At 44.8% G+C, this 18,689-nt stretch overlaps 1 protein-coding gene across 1 annotated transcript in view; it reads right to left on the bottom strand.

Moving 5' to 3' along the window:
- Nucleotides 1-400: 400 nt before the first annotated feature.
- The window catches only part of LOC144754452 (TAR DNA-binding protein 43-like), a 47,290-nt gene continuing 29,001 nt past the window's right edge, over nt 401-18,689 (bottom strand). The window contains exons 2-6 of the mRNA XM_078642240.1: nt 10,272-10,518; nt 9,965-10,125; nt 7,177-7,317; nt 2,309-2,476; nt 401-2,200 (exon numbers count right to left, since the gene is read on the bottom strand). Coding sequence (XP_078498366.1) covers nt 1,580-2,200; nt 2,309-2,476; nt 7,177-7,317; nt 9,965-10,125; nt 10,272-10,512 — 1,332 coding nt within the window. The 5' untranslated portion in view covers nt 10,513-10,518 and the 3' untranslated portion in view covers nt 401-1,579. The remainder of the gene's footprint in view (nt 2,201-2,308; nt 2,477-7,176; nt 7,318-9,964; nt 10,126-10,271; nt 10,519-18,689) is intronic.

Consider the following 18,689-nt stretch of genomic DNA (forward strand, 5'->3'; position numbering starts at 1 on the left):
TCATTACGGCACTGATGCTTTTTATATTTGTAGAACTCTTAATTCTATCCACTTTGTTTGCTTTCAAACTGTGGAGTAATTGTGCTTTTTCTAGGGCTGCTTTACTAGTCATTTTCTCAGTGTCTAATGTTGATGCGTACTAGTGTTTTTTGTTTTACCATTACAAAGAAGGATTTCCTTTGACACACATTATAAAGGTATTTCTTTTGACTTCACTGTTATTCAATTAGTTTGTTAGTAATTTTTGTTGTTTTAGCAAAACCATTAACATCAGCTTGAAATTTCTAAAATAGTTTTAGAAAATGCACACTTAATTCCCCAATACCATATCTTGTCAAATCATTCACAAATAAGTGATCCTCAACAGTACTTGGTCCTCAGTTAACAAATGAAGAGAATCTTTTATTAAAAACTTTTATTTAAGAGTTACCGCCATTTGAAACTTGTAAAAAACATTCGAACGCACAACGCATAACAGCAGCAGACATCATTCTAATAGGTTTCTTACAGGCATTTTATCTCTTACAGGCATTTAGACTTCCATATTGTGACATACAAGCCCCTTGTCACACATCCCATTGCTTGCTCCATAAACTCAAGCTACAGTGCATTTTACCACGCTTACAGGTTATGAAAAGAAATTACACCAGGTATGTCATTCACAACAGTATATAAGAATGGGAAAATACAAATTAATTTCAAAACACATAGGTTAACGCATGGAAGCTTGTGCAAGTCGTCCAACAGATCTGCGGTCTTCCGAGTGCAGGAAACATTCGTACGTTACTTGCTCCCATTGCTCTGCACACTTTCTCACCAAAGCCACAGAGTCCAGATGCAATCTTGCCATGTTTAACGAAAATCCATGATGCAACACCAGTTTTCTGCATGCGCTATTTTCTTTTCTCCTTTCGCTCATACCCAAACCTCTCATTCCTTGGCACCACCATCAATTCCACAAAGTTCAAACAGACGTCTGGTCCATCTCTCAGCCTTGCGTGTCTAGCGCTGGTATGAATCCATGAAATAGTGGATAAAAATGCAACACCCACCGTGTTAAGACGTAGTATGTGAAACGAGAGTAGTTGATTGGATAGCAAGTAGAAAAAATAATCCTGGACAGAACATTTACAGCGTTGCTTTCGCAGAAGGTGACCTTTCGAGATCTATGGTGGCAAGATGAGTGTAGAGACCAGCTGAAGCTTTCGGAGGGTGCTTTGAACACGAAGGAAGACGGTGTCTAGAAAAACACTCTCTCAATTTTGAAGACATGTTCTCCAAATCACTAAATTCGCAGACAAAGTGTCCAAGACCAAACTTAACGAAAGGCCAGACTAAACAGATCTGTAACTCCATGTAAAGTTCAGCTGACCAATAAATCTTTACATAAGTCTTATCGTGTGATTGTTTACAGAAACAACAAACACTATCTCACTTCCATTGAATATATGAACTCCTCAAATTAACAAAAACATTGATTAAAACTCGTGAACGTTTTTTGATCCAACAAAGGAAAAATAAAGTAAAAAATGCTTTGTCCCACATGTATTTTACAACATACTTACCATGAACAATAAAACTACATACCCCACCCAGAAGATCTAGCCTCCATGTTTGAAGAGCCAAAGCCTCCACTATTAAAATTATTACCTGGGCCTGGATTAGATGAACCCCATCCTCCTGAACCCATACTGGTTCCAAAGGTGTTACTCCCTGTTCCAAATCCCTGGTTTGGTTCTCGCGGCATATTGCCTTGTGTAGGATTATTTCTAGGTGGTCCACCAGGCTGATTCTGCTGTCCAGTCAGCATTCCCATCATTCCCCAGCTGCTCTGCAGCGCAGCTTGTGCAGCTGCCATCATTGCAGGATTGATGCCAAAAGCTCCAAAATTCATAGCTGCGCCTCCTCCTCCTCCTCCACCACCGCCACCGCCGCCACCACCACCCATATTCCCTCCTGGTGGGCCACCAAAACCAACACCAGCAGCAGCAGCAGCAGCACCAGCACCACCACCCCCACCCCCACCACCCCCATGGATGGGACCAAATCCACCCTGGTTTCCAAAGCCTCCCATATTGCCATCAAATCGGCCTCCACCTCTGGCAAACTGCCTATTGGTAGTCTGTTTAGGCTCAGCACTAGAGATATGTACACTGACACCTTTAATGATTAAATCTTCTCCGCAAAGAGACTGGACAACCTGAAGAAAGAAAGAAAAAAAAACAAGAAAGAAGCCATCAAAAGCCATTCGAGCAAATTGCAGATTTAAGAGCTATGGTATTAACTGATCTTCTCAATTGTACTGTACCTCATCATCAGCAAACGTAACAAAAGCAAACGCTCTGAAAGGCTTGGGAATGAAGACTTCCACAACTTCGCCATACTGTGCAAAGAACTGTCGGAGGTCATCAGCGGATATGTCTTCAGTAACACGGCCAACAAAAACCTTCCGACTGCGCGTAGTTTCATCTGGACCCTTGTGAGCGAAAGCGAGAAAATAAAACCTGTAAAATAAGTGCAGAACATAACAAATTCACTTCACCTATTGCACTTCCAAGCCACAAGCAGTAATGCGGGAGCTATATCCCGATTTTCTCCACTTCCTGAAATTACGTGTGTTGGTGACACCAAGTGGCAAGATCGGGAACTGCTTATTAAAGCTGTTGAAAACCAAAAGCTTTGCTCAACCGCACATGTATGAATAGGTATAATCCTGCAACTCTTCCTTTACACAGATGACAACCCCATCCAGCTCCTTCAGCATATCTTTTAAAAGCGATCGTGGGAATGTTCAATGTTTCCTACATTGGGCTCCCTAGGTGCTATGCTTTATTTATTCTTCTTTTGTTTGCCTTGATCTTTTTAATGTCCTTAAACACCATAGATAGAACAACATTATACTACGCAAGCAAACCTGTGTATGTATCAAAAGCTGAACAAATCCTCTCGATTTCTTTGGCACTTCAAGTCAAGAACTTATTATTAAACATGTATGGCGAGAGTACCACATCTAACTCTAGAAACCGAATTGAACACCTCGTATGTCAACTAAGACTGGCACAATACTCTCAGTATGAATTAGGTGTAAATTACTGATGAATTTGCCTTCACAGGAGAAAGGCGGTGGCCAACAAGCAGACACTTGTTTCAGACAGTCACTAAATTTCGATTCCAATTAACCCCCTGCACTACAACACTGACTTGGTCACTGCCTCTTTTTTGTAGAATCCTTGGCCATCGTTCAGAATAATGTATATACTGATCTGTTGATACGAATCACCCAAAGATCAAAGGACTTCTTTAGATTGAATAGGCCTTTTCACTTTTCCTAAACTGAGCCAGTAGGAACATTAGGTTCTATACACTTAACCTAAATTTAGACCCATCTCAACTGTTCATGCAAAAAAATCCTGAGAACACTGCTTTGATTTTGTTATTTTCTGCCTCTGTAGTCAATGCCACAACACTCTTGAAGATACGTCATGCAAAGTAGTTGCTGCAGAGGACTATCAAAGGTGCTGTAAACCTCCCTAGAAAAACATATGGGGCTGTTTGAGCACTAGTGAGCCACTACAGAGCTGGTGGAGTTGTAGGTTACTTTATATATAATTCCACAGCATATGGCTAACATTTTCCATCACTGAAATACAAAGGGAAGGCAAAGTACCAAGAGATGTAGACCATAGCCATCAACCCCCTGTGGTCGAATTCGGAGAGCATCACACCAGATTTCATGTTTTATTCCAGTTTTTGTTGTGTTTGACCGTATTGCACTAGCGCCAGAGGGTAGTCATACTACCTAGCGCCGTTTTTATCCCTTGACACACGGACTGTTATATACATGCCCTTCCAGAGCCAGTGTAGTCATTTTATTTATCACTTTCACTCGAGCACTGCGCACTATCTAGTCCACAGTATGGCAAACATCTGGACTAATCTTCTGACATCCACTTCAAAAACTGGCACTACATGGCCAGCCAAGATATGGATTGATCAGCAACTCCCACATGACGTATATTCCACCGAAGGGGTGGTCTGATGGGATTGATACTAGCTCTTTTTGTTTCCCAACGAACACTGGTTCACATATGCAACCGGCTGGACCCCAGTTACTGTTATAGTCACACACCACTATCCTGACCTGTTCCACTCTTCGTGTTTTTTGTGTTTGATTTTATGTCAATAAGGCACAACAAACATTAAACCCTTCCATGTGTCAGACGGTGGGGAGCCGTCCAACGCCATAGTGCTGGTGTGCGGACGGCTCCCAGACGTCCAAGCACATGGCACTGAAAGTCCCTCTGGTGCGGGAAATTTCCTTTACCCATAAACGGCATCTGGAGCTGGGAAGAGCTTGCCCAGCTCCGAGGCGGTTTAGTTTTTCTTCCACTGAAATGATGATCAGCGAACACGTCGCGCTGACGTCATTTCAGTGAAACCAAAACTGAAATTGAAATGAGCCGATCGGCTAGTTTCACTTCCTACATGCTCATGGGGCTATCTGAGCTCCTGAGCACGTACCGAGACAGGAGAGGCATCATTGGAAAGGGGAAAATCTCCCCCTTCCAATGGTACCCCCTCCTTAGTGGATCTCTGCTTGGTGTTCGCCGCAGGAGGGCGATCCCCAAGCAGGGATCCACCCAATAGGCACCAGAGGGGGTGGGGGTGGGGGGGGGGGGGAGCGGCCCCTTGTGCAAGGGATTTTGCTCCTCTCCAATGCTTTGGGCATAATTCGGTCTTTCTGTCTCCCTCCCAGGGAGGCAGATGGGGGTAATAGCCCCTGATCTGTCCCAGGGAAGTGGGGGGGACGGGACGGTAGGGGCAGAAAACACACTAGGCACCAGGGAATTTGTTTTATGGCTATAAGTTTGGGGCTGCACAAAATGGGCATGCCAATGCCTTCACACAACACCCCCCCCCCAAATTCCACAGTCTTTATGCCCTCCTGGGAGGCAGATGGGGGCACAATGCCGGGGGGGGGGTGAGGGGGGGGCCAATGTCCACTAGGCATCAGGGATTATGTTGTTTGTTTTATAGGTAGGGGTGGGGTCTGGTCAGATTTGGCATGCTAAAACACCCACCCTCAAAAAAGTCTTTCCGGCCTCTTCCCCCCCCAAAAGGCAGATCAGACCAATAGCACCTTATCCCCCCACCCACCTCCCCAGAAGCCAGGAGAGTTTGTGTGTGCATGAACTGAAGTTTGGCAGACGGTCTGCATGTACTGACTTTTAACTGGCATTTTGCTGCCGGTGTGGGTGGTCTTGCACTTGGCTAATGGTGTGGGTGGACTCGCGCTTGATGACCGTGTATGTAGATAGGTGCGTGCCTGGTCCTATGCTTGGAGTGGCGATTGGCTGGCAGTATACATGGACTGGCGCTTGGCTGACAGTGCGTTGATTGCGCTTGTCTGGCGGTGTGAGTTGATGGCGCTTGGCTGCCGGTGTGCGTTGATGGCGCTTGGCTGCCGGTGTGCGAGGATGATTGTGTGTGTGTGTACTGACTCTTGACTGGCGGTGTGGTTTCCATGGATCCTCCAGCGTTTTCTTACCCAGAATTCTTTGTGAGCAAGTTGTAGGATCACAGCACAATCACAAATTTCTGACCACCCAGCGTTCCTTGCTCTGGGGTGAAGAGAGGCTTCTCCCTCTACCAGTACCCTTATCTCACCCTCTGACCACTACCACAAGGGGAGGTGCAAAAGGAGAAAATCTGGTAAGAAATTATGTCCCTGTTGGACATCGAGGACATCCACTCCGAGAAAAGATGTAGGCTCTACTTGCTCGCCTTTGCGTGATGGTTCGACTTTGAGGGAGAGGGGGCCATCGACTTCCAGAAGGAATTTGAAGTTGAGACATGGTTGTACATCAAGACATGTCCCTCTTCCCAGGAAGACAGCAGAAAGTACTCCAGGGCCTATTCTCCTTCAAAACCAAGTTCTCCAGTCATCATCCTGGACTCTGTCGCCTTAGCGACTGGTAGATTCTTCGCCTCCTACAGTAACTCCAGCGGTAATGATAGCCACTACTTCTAGGCCAGCACAGTCTCCTGTACCAGTAGCACCTCCAACTAGTCGTACAATATCTTCGTCATGTCATACCAGACCTTGCTCCAACAAGTCTACATTGAGATCAAGGTGAAGGTCGCATAGTCATCACTCAAGATCTCAAAGCTGATCACGTACCAGATGAAGACTGGATTCTCCATCCCGATCTAGATCTTCAAGGCCTGTCGTTTGGTACGAGTCCCCCTACACTAACAGACTACCCACCACAACGGATCTCTCACCTGTCAGCAATTTCAATATCAATACTTTTCAGAAGGTCCTTATTAGAGGCGCTATTATTAGAGGAGCTAAGAAAATAACTATTGACTTGCCGACTACCACAGTCTCCATGTTAGTCATATTTGCACCAACGGTTCATCTCGGCCAGTCCCACAGGACAAACTGATACTCTGTTAACTGCTGTTCCGCACCCTCCATGCGAACTGCACCATTTCCCCATACTTAAGCCGTAGGTTACTGTGCATAGTAATAGCCTACGGTCTATTCCACACATACTGTTACGTGTACAATGTGATACAATTTCTCTTTCTGTCTGTGGTCCTTATAAACACTAACCCTATTCCCCCAATTTCTGTTTAATGTTGCATGCATACGATACACATGCTGTGATGCCTGAAAAGCCAACCAGTACTAGTCCACATGTGATAGTCTGAAACCTCCATGTTCTGTGGTCGCATACAATTTGGCCATATTAAAGTCTAGATTTCCAGCCATGCCACAGACAGAACTCCCATATTATTGTGATTTTATCATTATAATCATTTTGAAAATCTTTCTATTACTTGTGGGTCTCAATAAATAAATACTGTGTACTATTATTTTGAATGTCTGGCAAACATTTCTGTAGTGCACAACAATGCAAAACGGAAACAAAGCATTCAAAGCACAGACCCAGGAGACAGAAAAACAAGTCTGAGCTGTTGGAGTCTGTATCCTGGTGCTTTGTGGACTTTAGGGGTGGCCCCATAGATCACCTGGAAACCGAAACTCCTTAGAAATTCAACAACTTGTAAGATTCTAGGCCCAACACTGGGTGGCCAGTGATCTACAGCTACAAAGGCTTCAAACATTAAAGTATCCCTTCAATATAATCAACACAAACAGCACCATACCTTTGAGTTTGGGAACTTGCAGTCACACCATCGTCCATCGATCATATGGCGCTGTGACATCACTTTCACCTGAGTTTCATATTCTGTAAACCGCACAAACCCAAATCCTTTTGATTGGCCTGTTTTTGCATCTTTTTTCACCTAAAGGGGATTTAGAGCGTAAAAAGTTGAGAATAAAGCGTTTTCTTCACCTTAAACGGGAGCACTACAGGTTTAAAAATGAAGTAAACAGAATGTTTTTTTTAATAAGAATAAAACTAATAAACAAAAGGCAGTTACAACATTTGTTTTTTCCTAATGATAGGATTTCCTCAAGTCATTTAGCTATAAAGGAGTAGCAACGAGAAAATAGATCCGAATAGTACATGTGCATTTAAAAAAGAAACAGGCCCACTAGTCTGACATTAGCTTGTTATTCACCAAGTACAGGCACAAGAGTGGTTCAGACACTTAAGATGTTGCACTAGCCCTCACAAAACATTATGGCAGATGTAATAAAGTAAAAATAAGCTTGATCCGTTTTTTAAATTTAAAAATAATTCGAGAATGTACAGCATAACATTAAGATCAAACATTAAAAAACATACATCGATACTGAAAAATTATGACTGTTAAAAATACTTTTTTTCTCTTTTCAGACTTGCGGAGTCTTTCTAAGCTTGATAATAGCCCATAAAACCATGACATATTACAAATATAGACAGTAGGTAGGGACTGTAAAACAAGTATAAAATGTACTAAACAGCGGAGGTTCCTTCTAAAGGGCAGCGAAGCGTCACCCTGTGACCATTATCACCATTTTATAATTGCAGGCACGCGCATGCTGTCAAAGTTTGAGGGCAGGGCCTACAGCAGTAGCAGGATGGGGTGATTTTTTGAAGCTGGCTGCTAGTGTGAATGTCGAATTGGCTGGCCGTCTTGAGATAGCCAGCCTGACATGCGCTCTTCACACAACGCACTGCGGTGGTAACCTGCCAGGGATTGCAGGCACCCAGGCTCAAAAGGAGCCCTGGGTTAGCCTGCTCAAACCAATACTGGGGCTTCTCATGCTGGATTCAAGATCGGTTAGATTCACAACGGCCATAAAAAGTGTGGTGGTGAAGAAAAAAAATAATCAAAGGGGGCCCTACAGGGTCCCTTGTGCCTCTGCACCATGGGGTGCATGCAGGAGGACACATGTTATGTCCCCCTGTGCGCATGCACCCCAATATCTGCAACGCATGGACTGCAGCAGTGCATGCTATGCTGGTGCTGCTTCTGACGTTCCCATTGCAGTGCCTAATTCATAGGCACTGCCAAAGTACCCCCCCCAATACAGGAGAAAACTCCAAATATGGTGGGTTCTTATTTAATGTTCCTTTTAGAAAAATTCAATGAAAGCCAGCAAGCTGGCTTTCATTGAATTTTTCTAAAAGGAACAAAAGCATAAATAAGCATTGAAATATACACCAAGACTCAGCGTATCTATAAGGACATTAAGCGATTTACTTATCCCCCTCATTGATTGGATTTATTCACCAAGCGGTGCTATCCCAAATCAAAAGCAAAATAAGAGATAAACCTGTCTTTATTAGTAAAGACGAGGCTCACAGGAGCATGGCCCCTTCAACGCCAGCCACAGCACCAACTGACGCCAATGGAATCCACGCGCACAGAGGACACAGAAACAGAACCCTAAGAGAAGGTCCAAGAAGCACTGCTAAAGGCAAGTGCCACATTACAACACACCCCCTCCCTTCTACCCAAAAGTCAAAGAAAACCAACATAAAAAAAGAAACCCTCAACATAATGAGAACAGAAGATATGAAAAAAAGTCATGACTGAACAAAATCCTCCAAATAACGAGGAGCCCTCCTCAAACGAGAAGGTCAGGAAACAACCCCCTCTCAGTCAGATGGAAGATCAGAAGAAAAGGAACAAGAAGTATCCCCAGAACCCCTCCCTCTTCTAATCACAGAACCAGGAGACGAGAATTCTGCATCACTCATTAACATAAAACCATTTAAATGTACATCAGAATTGACAGTGGCAGGTTTCCATGTGACCGGATTCATAACGTCACACCTGCGATACAAAGCAATCTTACGTGTGTTCCACTTGTTACCATTGTCCAAAAGCACATAGGTGTTGAAAACCTGCTTGACCCTAAAGGGACCCCAGAACTTTGATAACCCTTTACAGGGTCTTCCATGACGCACTTTGACCCAATCTCCGGCATGCACACCCCCAAGGTTGAGTTTGTCTCTGGTCACCTGGAAGTTTTGCGACTTGGGAGAAGCCAACCAAGAGGGAACAAGCTTGGTACCAGGTTTCCTTCTACGCATCCTTTCAAAAGGTGTGACACCGGTGACAGAATTTACAGTGGTGCGGTGAGCCCAAACCATTACACTAACCATGACACGCACATCTTTACCACTCTGAACAGCCATGCATATGGTTCCTTTCACCATCCTGTTGGCACGTTCCACAATGCCATTTGCTTGAGGATTATAGAGCGCCGTACGAGAAACATCTTTCATTTCATGTGAAACTAGTTGGGTAGCATTATCCGTGATCAGTGTATGAGGAAGACCCTCTTTGTGGTTATGTCAGACATGAAATTGACAATAAGCCACTTTGAAAAAGCATCAACTAACACCAAAGCATTTCTCAAACTCCATTACAACAAAATGACATTGAAATTATGTTATTGAACTGCATCTAACATAGTGGATTGTGGGAAGATGCAGCAACGTGTATAGCAAGTGCGCCTGACCTGTGAAACTTAATATGTGTAATTTGCACTAACCTGCACCATGACTACTTCACCAAAGGTACTAAAGTAGTCTTTCAGGTCCTGTTCGGATGTTTTCCAAGGAAGACCCAGAACAATCAAGTCTGATGTTTTCACTGCACGTTTCACTTTAACTGCAGATGATGCATCATTTTCATCCATTTTCCTTTTGTTGTCTGTAATAAACAATTGAACTTGATCATGTGTTCCCACTAAAAACTGCAAATGGTAACAATAGCAAACACAATGTCCTATAAATACAAAATCCATTAAACTATGCTAGATTTGTGCTTTCAAACATCAAGAACAAGAGGAAACATACCTTTAGGATAAGTTACTTGATAAACCAGGTTTCCCCAACCATTTTCTGGGGCATGCAGTATTCCTTCCACCAACCGCACACCCCTCATACACTGATTGACCGGATTTCGGTATCGGAGGCCACACGCTCCAGGAAACTGGGCAGCAACAGTAGAGAGCAGGATTGTCCCATCGTCCTCAGAGGGGATCTCCATGGGTTCGTCGTTCTCATCTTCCGTGATGCGGATATATTCCATCTCCATGGTTGCCTAAATGAGAAAGTCTGGAATTTAGATCACTACATTCAAGACAAAGTTCACAAAGATAGTTTTTTCATAGTGCATAATAAAAGTGTAATCACCGACTGACAAGTTAAAGCTTAGTTCACTATGCCTTTTTTTAAAATCACTTATTTTTAATACTGTTATTTGTATTTGAAATAACAAACATACAAAAGATAACAAAACAATGGTCAGCAGGCGTATCACTCATATCTCCCGGTTATGCGGAGTAGATAGTGAATACAATAGGTGGGAATATGGAATATATAACATTAGATTTCGCTATTTCTAGGCCTCTCGTACTGTTCTCCCATAAATTACTTTTTTTAAAAAGGAGACTACAAACACCCCCACCCCCTTTGAAGCCGCTTCAAGAAAAAGTAATGGAGATGAATTAGAGAAGGGGGAAAAAACAGCAGGATAGCAAGAAAATACTATTACATGCAACTAAAGTTCTCTTAATATTCATTACAAGGCTCTTCTAAGTGGCGAGCTATCCAGAAAATGAGATGCATTTTCCTAAAAACGATACTCTATAAGCGCGCTCTCCAACCTTTGCCCATCAAGAAGGCCTGATGACTTGTTGCACGTATTCACCTTTATGTGTTCAGTTCACAAAAAGTTCAGAGTATAATCTATAGTCTACATTATTCACCATTATTATTTTACTGTGCAATGTCCATGCTGTTGGGAACATTGCATCGTGACATGACTAGACACGAGCGTGACATTCAGTCATAGCTCGTGGCCTTCTCGTGTCACCTGGAGTGTGTTTGCTTTTGAAATGCTTGGAAGGTGGAATGATGGTTGTTCCGTCTACGCTTTTTCATTCAAATTGGACTCACGGACTTCCTACACATGCTATTCCTGAAAGCATGATAATCTCAACATGGATCCATCTTAGTTCACCTCCAGTGGTCAGCCTGGACCCTGACTCAACAATGACAGGCCAAATTGCTCAGTTTTTAATGTGCTGTTAGGTTTTGCTAACCAAAGCGACACAAATTTTTGCCTCGAATGGCCCAACAGTGTGGACTTTATGAAGTATCACTCAACAGTGAACTGGTGCGGTTTCAGTACAGAGTACTTTTATCAGACAGCCCTCATAAAACATTTCATTCATTTTAGTAAATAGGACAATATAAAAGTATAGAGAAAAATTATTTTGTATTTTAGGCTTTTACTAAATTTAAAACCAGTTAATTTAAGACAAACCTAATGCAAATCTTGTTCAGATTTTTGTAATGCATTGGTTATTAACAAGTATACATAAAAATCAGTTTTAAAAATATGCTTTAAAATGCATGTACTTTTATTCAATAATAAATAAAAATAGAGTTGTTTTCTTTATGGTCCAAAGACTTGCTCTCAATGTCAACCTGCGGGTCCAGTGCCACTTGCTGATGAGCTGGAAACAGTTCTAAGGCTGGAGAATTTAGAGGATTAGATGTTTACATGCCTGGAAAGAGGTTTGCAAGTCAAAGACAGCCTTCCCATTCCCAATGTCAGTGTGCACCCTACCTATCTCCTTTATTCATTAAAGGGACCCTGTGTATGGTTTTACTGATAGATGTGCACATGGGGTGAACGTATTGCTCAGCCTGTGGAGAAAACAGCTAATGTTGAAAATGTAAAAAAATAAGAATAGAAAAAAATCGTTTAGGAAGTTCTAACTGTAAATTGATAACAAAATAATAAATGCAGCGTCTATATATGAAAAAATGCAATACAAACCTATGCATACATAACCCCTAATGAATGGGAGGATGTCCAATTCGAAAAGTACATTATAGAGACAAGTCACACTGTACTCCTTGACAAGTTATCACCTAAATTGGATTCGAACTACTTTTTTAACCACCAAAACTATGCAACAGGTGGGACAATAAATAATGTAAATGGCAGTATCATATTGCATTAAAACCTTGGAGGGTATATAGACACGAACAAACAAAGTAGCTACATGCTTCCGATGACCATAATGATCAAGGAAAGACATTTCCTTTCAAAACCAGACAGAAATGAATGACAGACATGACACGATTCACCATGAAAGTAACTTCAAGTCATCCTTGCTTGCTTTTTGTTGATGGTCAGATTGATTGTGAGGTGAATAGAATTTAGAAAATGGCAAAATGCAATAGGTAATACAGCACTACAAAGATTTTAATAAGTGTTTGTCCACAGACACTTGGGTGTAACGTGTCTTATATGGAATCCAACAGTGGGTGATACAGGAACTAACGCATCAATCAGTGGTGGTCTTAGCCCACTAATACTGATAATAAAGAACTCATGTGCCAAATAAGGCCCTACAGACAAGTTTCTTCACCCTCACCAACCTATTGAAATAATAAGACTTATGTTTAAAAAAAAAACGACTCGATTAAAAAGGAAAAAAGGTCTTTACAATTGTTTTCTCTGAAAAGAATGTTAACATTGATGGAGCTGGTCCTAACAGGATGCACACGTTCTGTGGAAGATCTCCATGCCGGCCACAGTGCATGTAAAAAAGAAGCATTTGCAATGCAATAGGTCTCGCATTTACGCACGTTTGAGCTTTTGGCATTGTAAATGTTTTTTGGTTTTTAAAACACAAAAGACATTGTCATTTACAATGCCAATATCTTCAACTCACGTAAATGAGAGACCTATTGCATTGCAAATGCTGGTTTCATCCCAGCTACTTGGCGCTGCCCTGCATGGGAATTCCGACATGGAGAATGACAATGCTGTCCAGAACTGCCCATTCCTTCCTGACTTCAGTGACCTTGCATGGTCTCCACTTTTACCCTTACTTTATCAGTACCACAGAATCAGTAGTTTACCAAGGCCATTACACTACAAGTCTATGCTCATAGGCAGGACCACTGGAATAACGCAATATTGTGGCCGCTGCGTTCTCCGAGTATTTACATATTTTCCACACTTGCTGCATGATTCAGATCTTCTGTATCAGTTGCAAACATTGATTATAGCGCGGATGGATCAAAATAGGCTTTGAAAAGCACCAGCAAAGATTTACTGTCACCATTTCGTTGCTGACTGCTGCCAATGAGGAGAAACGTTTGCCCAGACAGTACTACTATGTTGTAAAGTGACAAAAAAGCAAAATATTGCAACAGAATGTGCCATAATACGCTGCAGCAGTGCACCTCTTCTGTGTCTGATTACGTTTGTAACCCTCCAGTCCCTGCAGCACCTGTTCTGACCTTGGTCTCAGGCTCTACAGCGGCTCTGTTGACCTGGGTCTCGGGCTCTACAGCGGCTCTGCTGACCTGGGTCTCTGGCTCTAGAGCAGCTCTGCTGACCTGGTTCCCTGGCTCTAGAGCAGCTCTGCTGACCTGGGTCTCAGGCTCTACAGCGGCTCTGCTGACCTGGGTCTCAGGCTCTACAGCGGCTCTGCTGACCTGGGTCTCAGGCTCTACAGCGGCTCTGCTGACCTGGGTCTCAGGCTCTACAGCGGCTCTGCTGACCTGGGTCTCAGGCTCTACAGCGGCTCTGCTGACCTGGGTCTCAGGCACTACAGCAGCTCTGCTGACCTGGCTCCCCGGCTCTAGAGCAGCTCTGCTGACCTGGTTCTCTGCAGGACTGCACCGCAGGGGCCTGGGGCGCTCTCAAAGGGAGTGTCTACAGGAGATCTGCTGACCTGGTTCCCCGGCTCTAGAGCAGCTCTGCTGACCTGGTTCCCTGGCTCTAGAGCAGCTCTGCTGACCTGGTTCCCTGGCTCTAGAGCAGCTCTGCTGACCTGGATCCCTGGCTCTAGAGCAGCTCTGCTGACCTGGTTCCCTGGCTCTAGAGCAGCTCTGCTGACCTGGTTCCCTGGCTCTAGAGCAGCTCTGCTGACCTGGTTCCCTGGCTCTAGAGCAGCTCTGCTGACCTGGTTCCCTGGCTCTAGAGCAGCTCTGCTGACCTGGTTCCCTGGCTCTAGAGCAGCTCTGCTGACCTGGTTCTCTGCAGGACTGGGGCGCTCTCAAAGGGAGTGTCTGCAGGAGAGCACCGCAGGAGCCGTGGATGTGCAGAGCGGGCAATCATGCTGCTTCGGTTTCTACAGACAGCCCTTAGACAAGAAGAGGAGATGCGTGCGGGGCAGCAGGTACCCAGGAGGTGCAGGGCAGCAGGTACCCGAGGGGGTCTGGTGGGTAAGTCTTCTGCTGTTCTTGGGCATGTTCCCTTCTGTACCGCTAGGGGGCGCTTTATGGACCTCCTGAGGTCCTTGGGAGCTGGCATCATTGGCATGGTCATGAGGATGGGAGAGCGCACAGGGCTGGGTGCTACTACAAACCAAACTTGGTTAGCCAGTGTCATTTAAAAAAAAAAATAAAGTGATGTCATCTGCGCCGATGGAACCAGTTCTGGTGTGACAGACCCACGTTATGGGAACCCTGCTGTGTCATCCTTTGAAGCCCGGTGATCTGGTGCAAAGATCTGTGTGCGGCTGATGGGCGTGTGCTCCAGCCAGTCTCCGTGAGGCGCCTCGAGGTAAGTTTGAGGTGTCACCTTACAGTATTGGAAGTTCAACTGCATCAATGATTTTAAATGTGAGAGGCAGGTAAGGTAGTGCAGTGTGATAATCCACATGCCGTATATATCTGTGCACAGTTTGTGGTCGAGTGCCAGTGCTGGCGGGGCCTAACCAGCCGTCCTTTCTTCCATGGACAATAAATGATAGGCATGGCATTGGGCAATCGAATACATGTTCCCAGTAGCGCTATGAACCTAATTCAACACGGCATAACGCTTTGAAAAACAAGTTGTCATTAATATTCTTATTGGGGTCGAGTGATGCTGGGCTGGGATTCTAAACGTCGTGAAACTGAGTAGGGTTTTTTCTCTGCCTTTAATCGAAAGCCCTACTTTCGACACCCAGGTTTTATGAGTCTGTATTCGGCGCTCGTGAGCCATCTGGCTGCCGGTTGAGGCCACTGGTATCTGAGGCGCTTCCCGGGGAGCGGTCACTCCTCATTTTGTCATCCGCGACTCCAGATGTGGGAAGTCCTGGCTCCTGTTAGGGCACATTTGGCGCACCCAAGACGCTCAGGACAGAAATCGCTTAGGACTGGGTCAAGGAACAGCTAAACATACGCAGGAAATGGCCTGGCTGGGATCTCCGTCAGTCGGCAAGATGCAACAGACAAAACAAAGGCAGACACCACTCCAATAAACCATCTCCCATAGATGCGAAACAACGCCGGCAGTACTTTGGGGGGTGCCTCAGAGGATGGTTTCACCACTGTGCCATAAACTTCAATGGTTGCACCCAAACGCACACCTGATTCACACCTTTGATGCTTACATTTGTGATGTCTTGGATTGTACTGTGGCTGAACGCACGGCAGTCTGTGTGCTCAATTCATTGTACCTTAGGTCTACTCAGGGCACAAGCCTTAAAAAATTATCACATCTGTCCTCACCCAAAAACATATCTAGCGGATTGGGCTAAAAAAATAACCAGCTTCTCTTTAAACAAGCGGTCGCCATTACGCAAAGGCGGCTGCGTGTTTATTTTTGCATCCCGCTTTCACTTTACAATAGCTGCCGCCCCACACCGCACTCTGCAGGGTGTGGGGGGATGGTACAGCTATTGTTAAAGTGAAAGCGGGATGCAAAAATAAACATGCGGCCGCCTTTGCCAAAGGCGACTGACAAAACATAGTGCCTACTGACTTATGAAGGAGCAGGTGTAATACCGCAGGTAAAAGATCCAGTCCTGATTGGCGGGCACAAAAGGAGACAGGGCGGTGACAAGGATGGACTAGGAAGCTTCATTATCAATGGGAAGCCAGCGTTCACCATGGACTATGACATCAGCAAATGAAAAATATGGGCGGGGCTTCAACTCCACTTCTAAAACCTACCCTACTACAATATGCCTCGCAGAGCAAGCAACGCATGTGTGCTGCAACGCTAGGCGAGACATAATAACATCTGATTCAGCTTGGGAAGCCCCAAACCGACCCAGCGATGCGATTGGAGCGGTCCATCTTGTAGTCTCACCTGCACTAAATGTATAGCAAATGATTCCGCTCGCACTTGCTTGGCCCCAACAAAGGACCTTGGAGACCTAGGACATCACTCATGTAGGTTGGAGGAGTTAACCCTCCATGATGACCCCGCTCTGGCTAGGGGACACACTAGAAGAGCCTGAAATGCTGCCAGGGAAATCCTCATGGGGCCAGATAAGGACTTCGACACTTGGAGACGTGAGGGGGAATGAGGGGGGGGGGGGGGGGGAGAGGGAACGGGGTGGCACTCCTTTTGGGAATTATAGGCAGAGTATGTTCTGGAGACACATAAATCTTTTGTTACACTCACATACACCATGTCCTGCAAACAGAGGGAATACCATGGGCTATAATAGAGTACGGCAACACCCTTAAAAACAGGTAACTCCGGGATGAACTGCTCTCCAAAGTTATTTCACCAACATATCGCATCCTCCAAAACAGACCTGATAACCTTGGCTCGTTAAGAATTAAGAGAGAAACCAACCTGGGTTCCATGGAGGACATTGACTGGGAACCAGCACGAACACCCATGGGAGGTGGCAATAAAAGCCAGCCTGAGACTCATACAGCCCATGGTCCTTCATAGGGTGTATTATACTAGACCACAAATATAAACAGTGGATAGGGCACGAACCCCTAACTGTTTGCGATGTGGCGAGGACATGGCACCGTTGTCCACTTTATTTGGTTGTGTCCACACATACAGGCATACCGAGTGGAGGTAGTGGCTGAGCGCGCACAGGTTCTGGATGCCGCCGTTTCCTCCACACCACTTTCCTTACTACTAGGAAGACATGGATCTCCCAAGAAGGCTGCTTCTACTCTGCGCTGTAGGCTTCTGCATAGCAAAAAGGGATATAGCTAGCAAATGGGGAAGCCCTAGCCCACCACAAAAAGCAAGTGGAAGATCAGCAGGACGTGCTGCATGGAGGCAGAAAGGGTGGTATATAAGCCGAGGGGTTGCCCAAGGACATTTCATGAAGTGGGGACAGCGGCAGGCAGGCCAATCACCATCTGTACTGGGAGACCACGGCCTCTGGGACTACCCCAACACAGAATGGGCGGGCTAGACGTAGTCAGGGACAGGATGGGGGTCGTGCTCCCCCATTGTGAGAGGGAGAGCATGAGGAACTTATCCAGGCTCCAGACCCTCCCATCTCTACTGCAATAGAAACACCGCGATGACCACTGTACAAGACTACTTGGAAAATCTAGTAAACCCGATCTGTGAAATGATGGTAGGATTTTCTTGGTTTGATTGCTTTTATGTAAAACAAAAATTAAAAAAAGAATTAGAGAAACAAAAACATTGGAAACTTTAGTTCTGGGTGCCGGTTTTTTGGCACATTCTGGAGAGGCGACAAACAGGGTTTTAACCAGTTAATATCCGGATTACTGCATGGTCCTAGCCTCTCCCCCCACCCCGAATCAACCCTTCTGATGTATTCACAACAGTGGCATAAGATGGCTTGGTACAGTTCTAGCACTGCATGGTGGTATAGTGCGCACCTCTGCAACCCCATCAATGCCAAACAGTCTTTTTTGGTAGGAATCCAAGGGAGGTCCCTTGGTAGAAGACCCAATGCTGGTCTGTCCACTGGAATTTATTATTACAAGAGGGAAGACTTTTAAAAGTGTAAACTCCATACCCAGGCCCGCCAAACAATTTGATCCAGACATCACTGCTGATTGTGATATGTACTCAGAGTCTTGAATATCGGTGCTCTGGTACTCTGGCGTCAAATCCTGGACTTTAGTGTGCATCTGTTACATGGCCGTTAAAGCATGCCTAAACCCGATGGCGGGGGGAAAAACAATCTATGATGTAGTCTGAGTCCTGGTGCCTTGTGGGATTCAGGGGAGTTATCACAAGTCACCTCAGAATCAAACCTCATTCTTTGAACAAAAACAACTTGCAATGTCCCAAGCCCAACACTACATTTATAGTATTTTCTAACGCCTAACCTAGCCAAAAGGCAGCTGAGTACTGTCCATGGACAACAGGTATAGGGAGATCGAGCTGGGTTTAGGATGGTTAATCCATTGTAACGTAGTGTTCGTAAAGAGGCAATACATCGACTCTCTCCTAAACTGCAGTACAGTTGGAGCAGTCATGATGAATACAAGTATGTCGTTCACGATCCTGGGAGA

This window comes from Lissotriton helveticus, chromosome 5_1, assembly GCF_964261635.1.
Source record: "Lissotriton helveticus chromosome 5_1, aLisHel1.1, whole genome shotgun sequence".
NCBI classification, from domain to species: domain Eukaryota; kingdom Metazoa; phylum Chordata; class Amphibia; order Caudata; family Salamandridae; genus Lissotriton; species Lissotriton helveticus.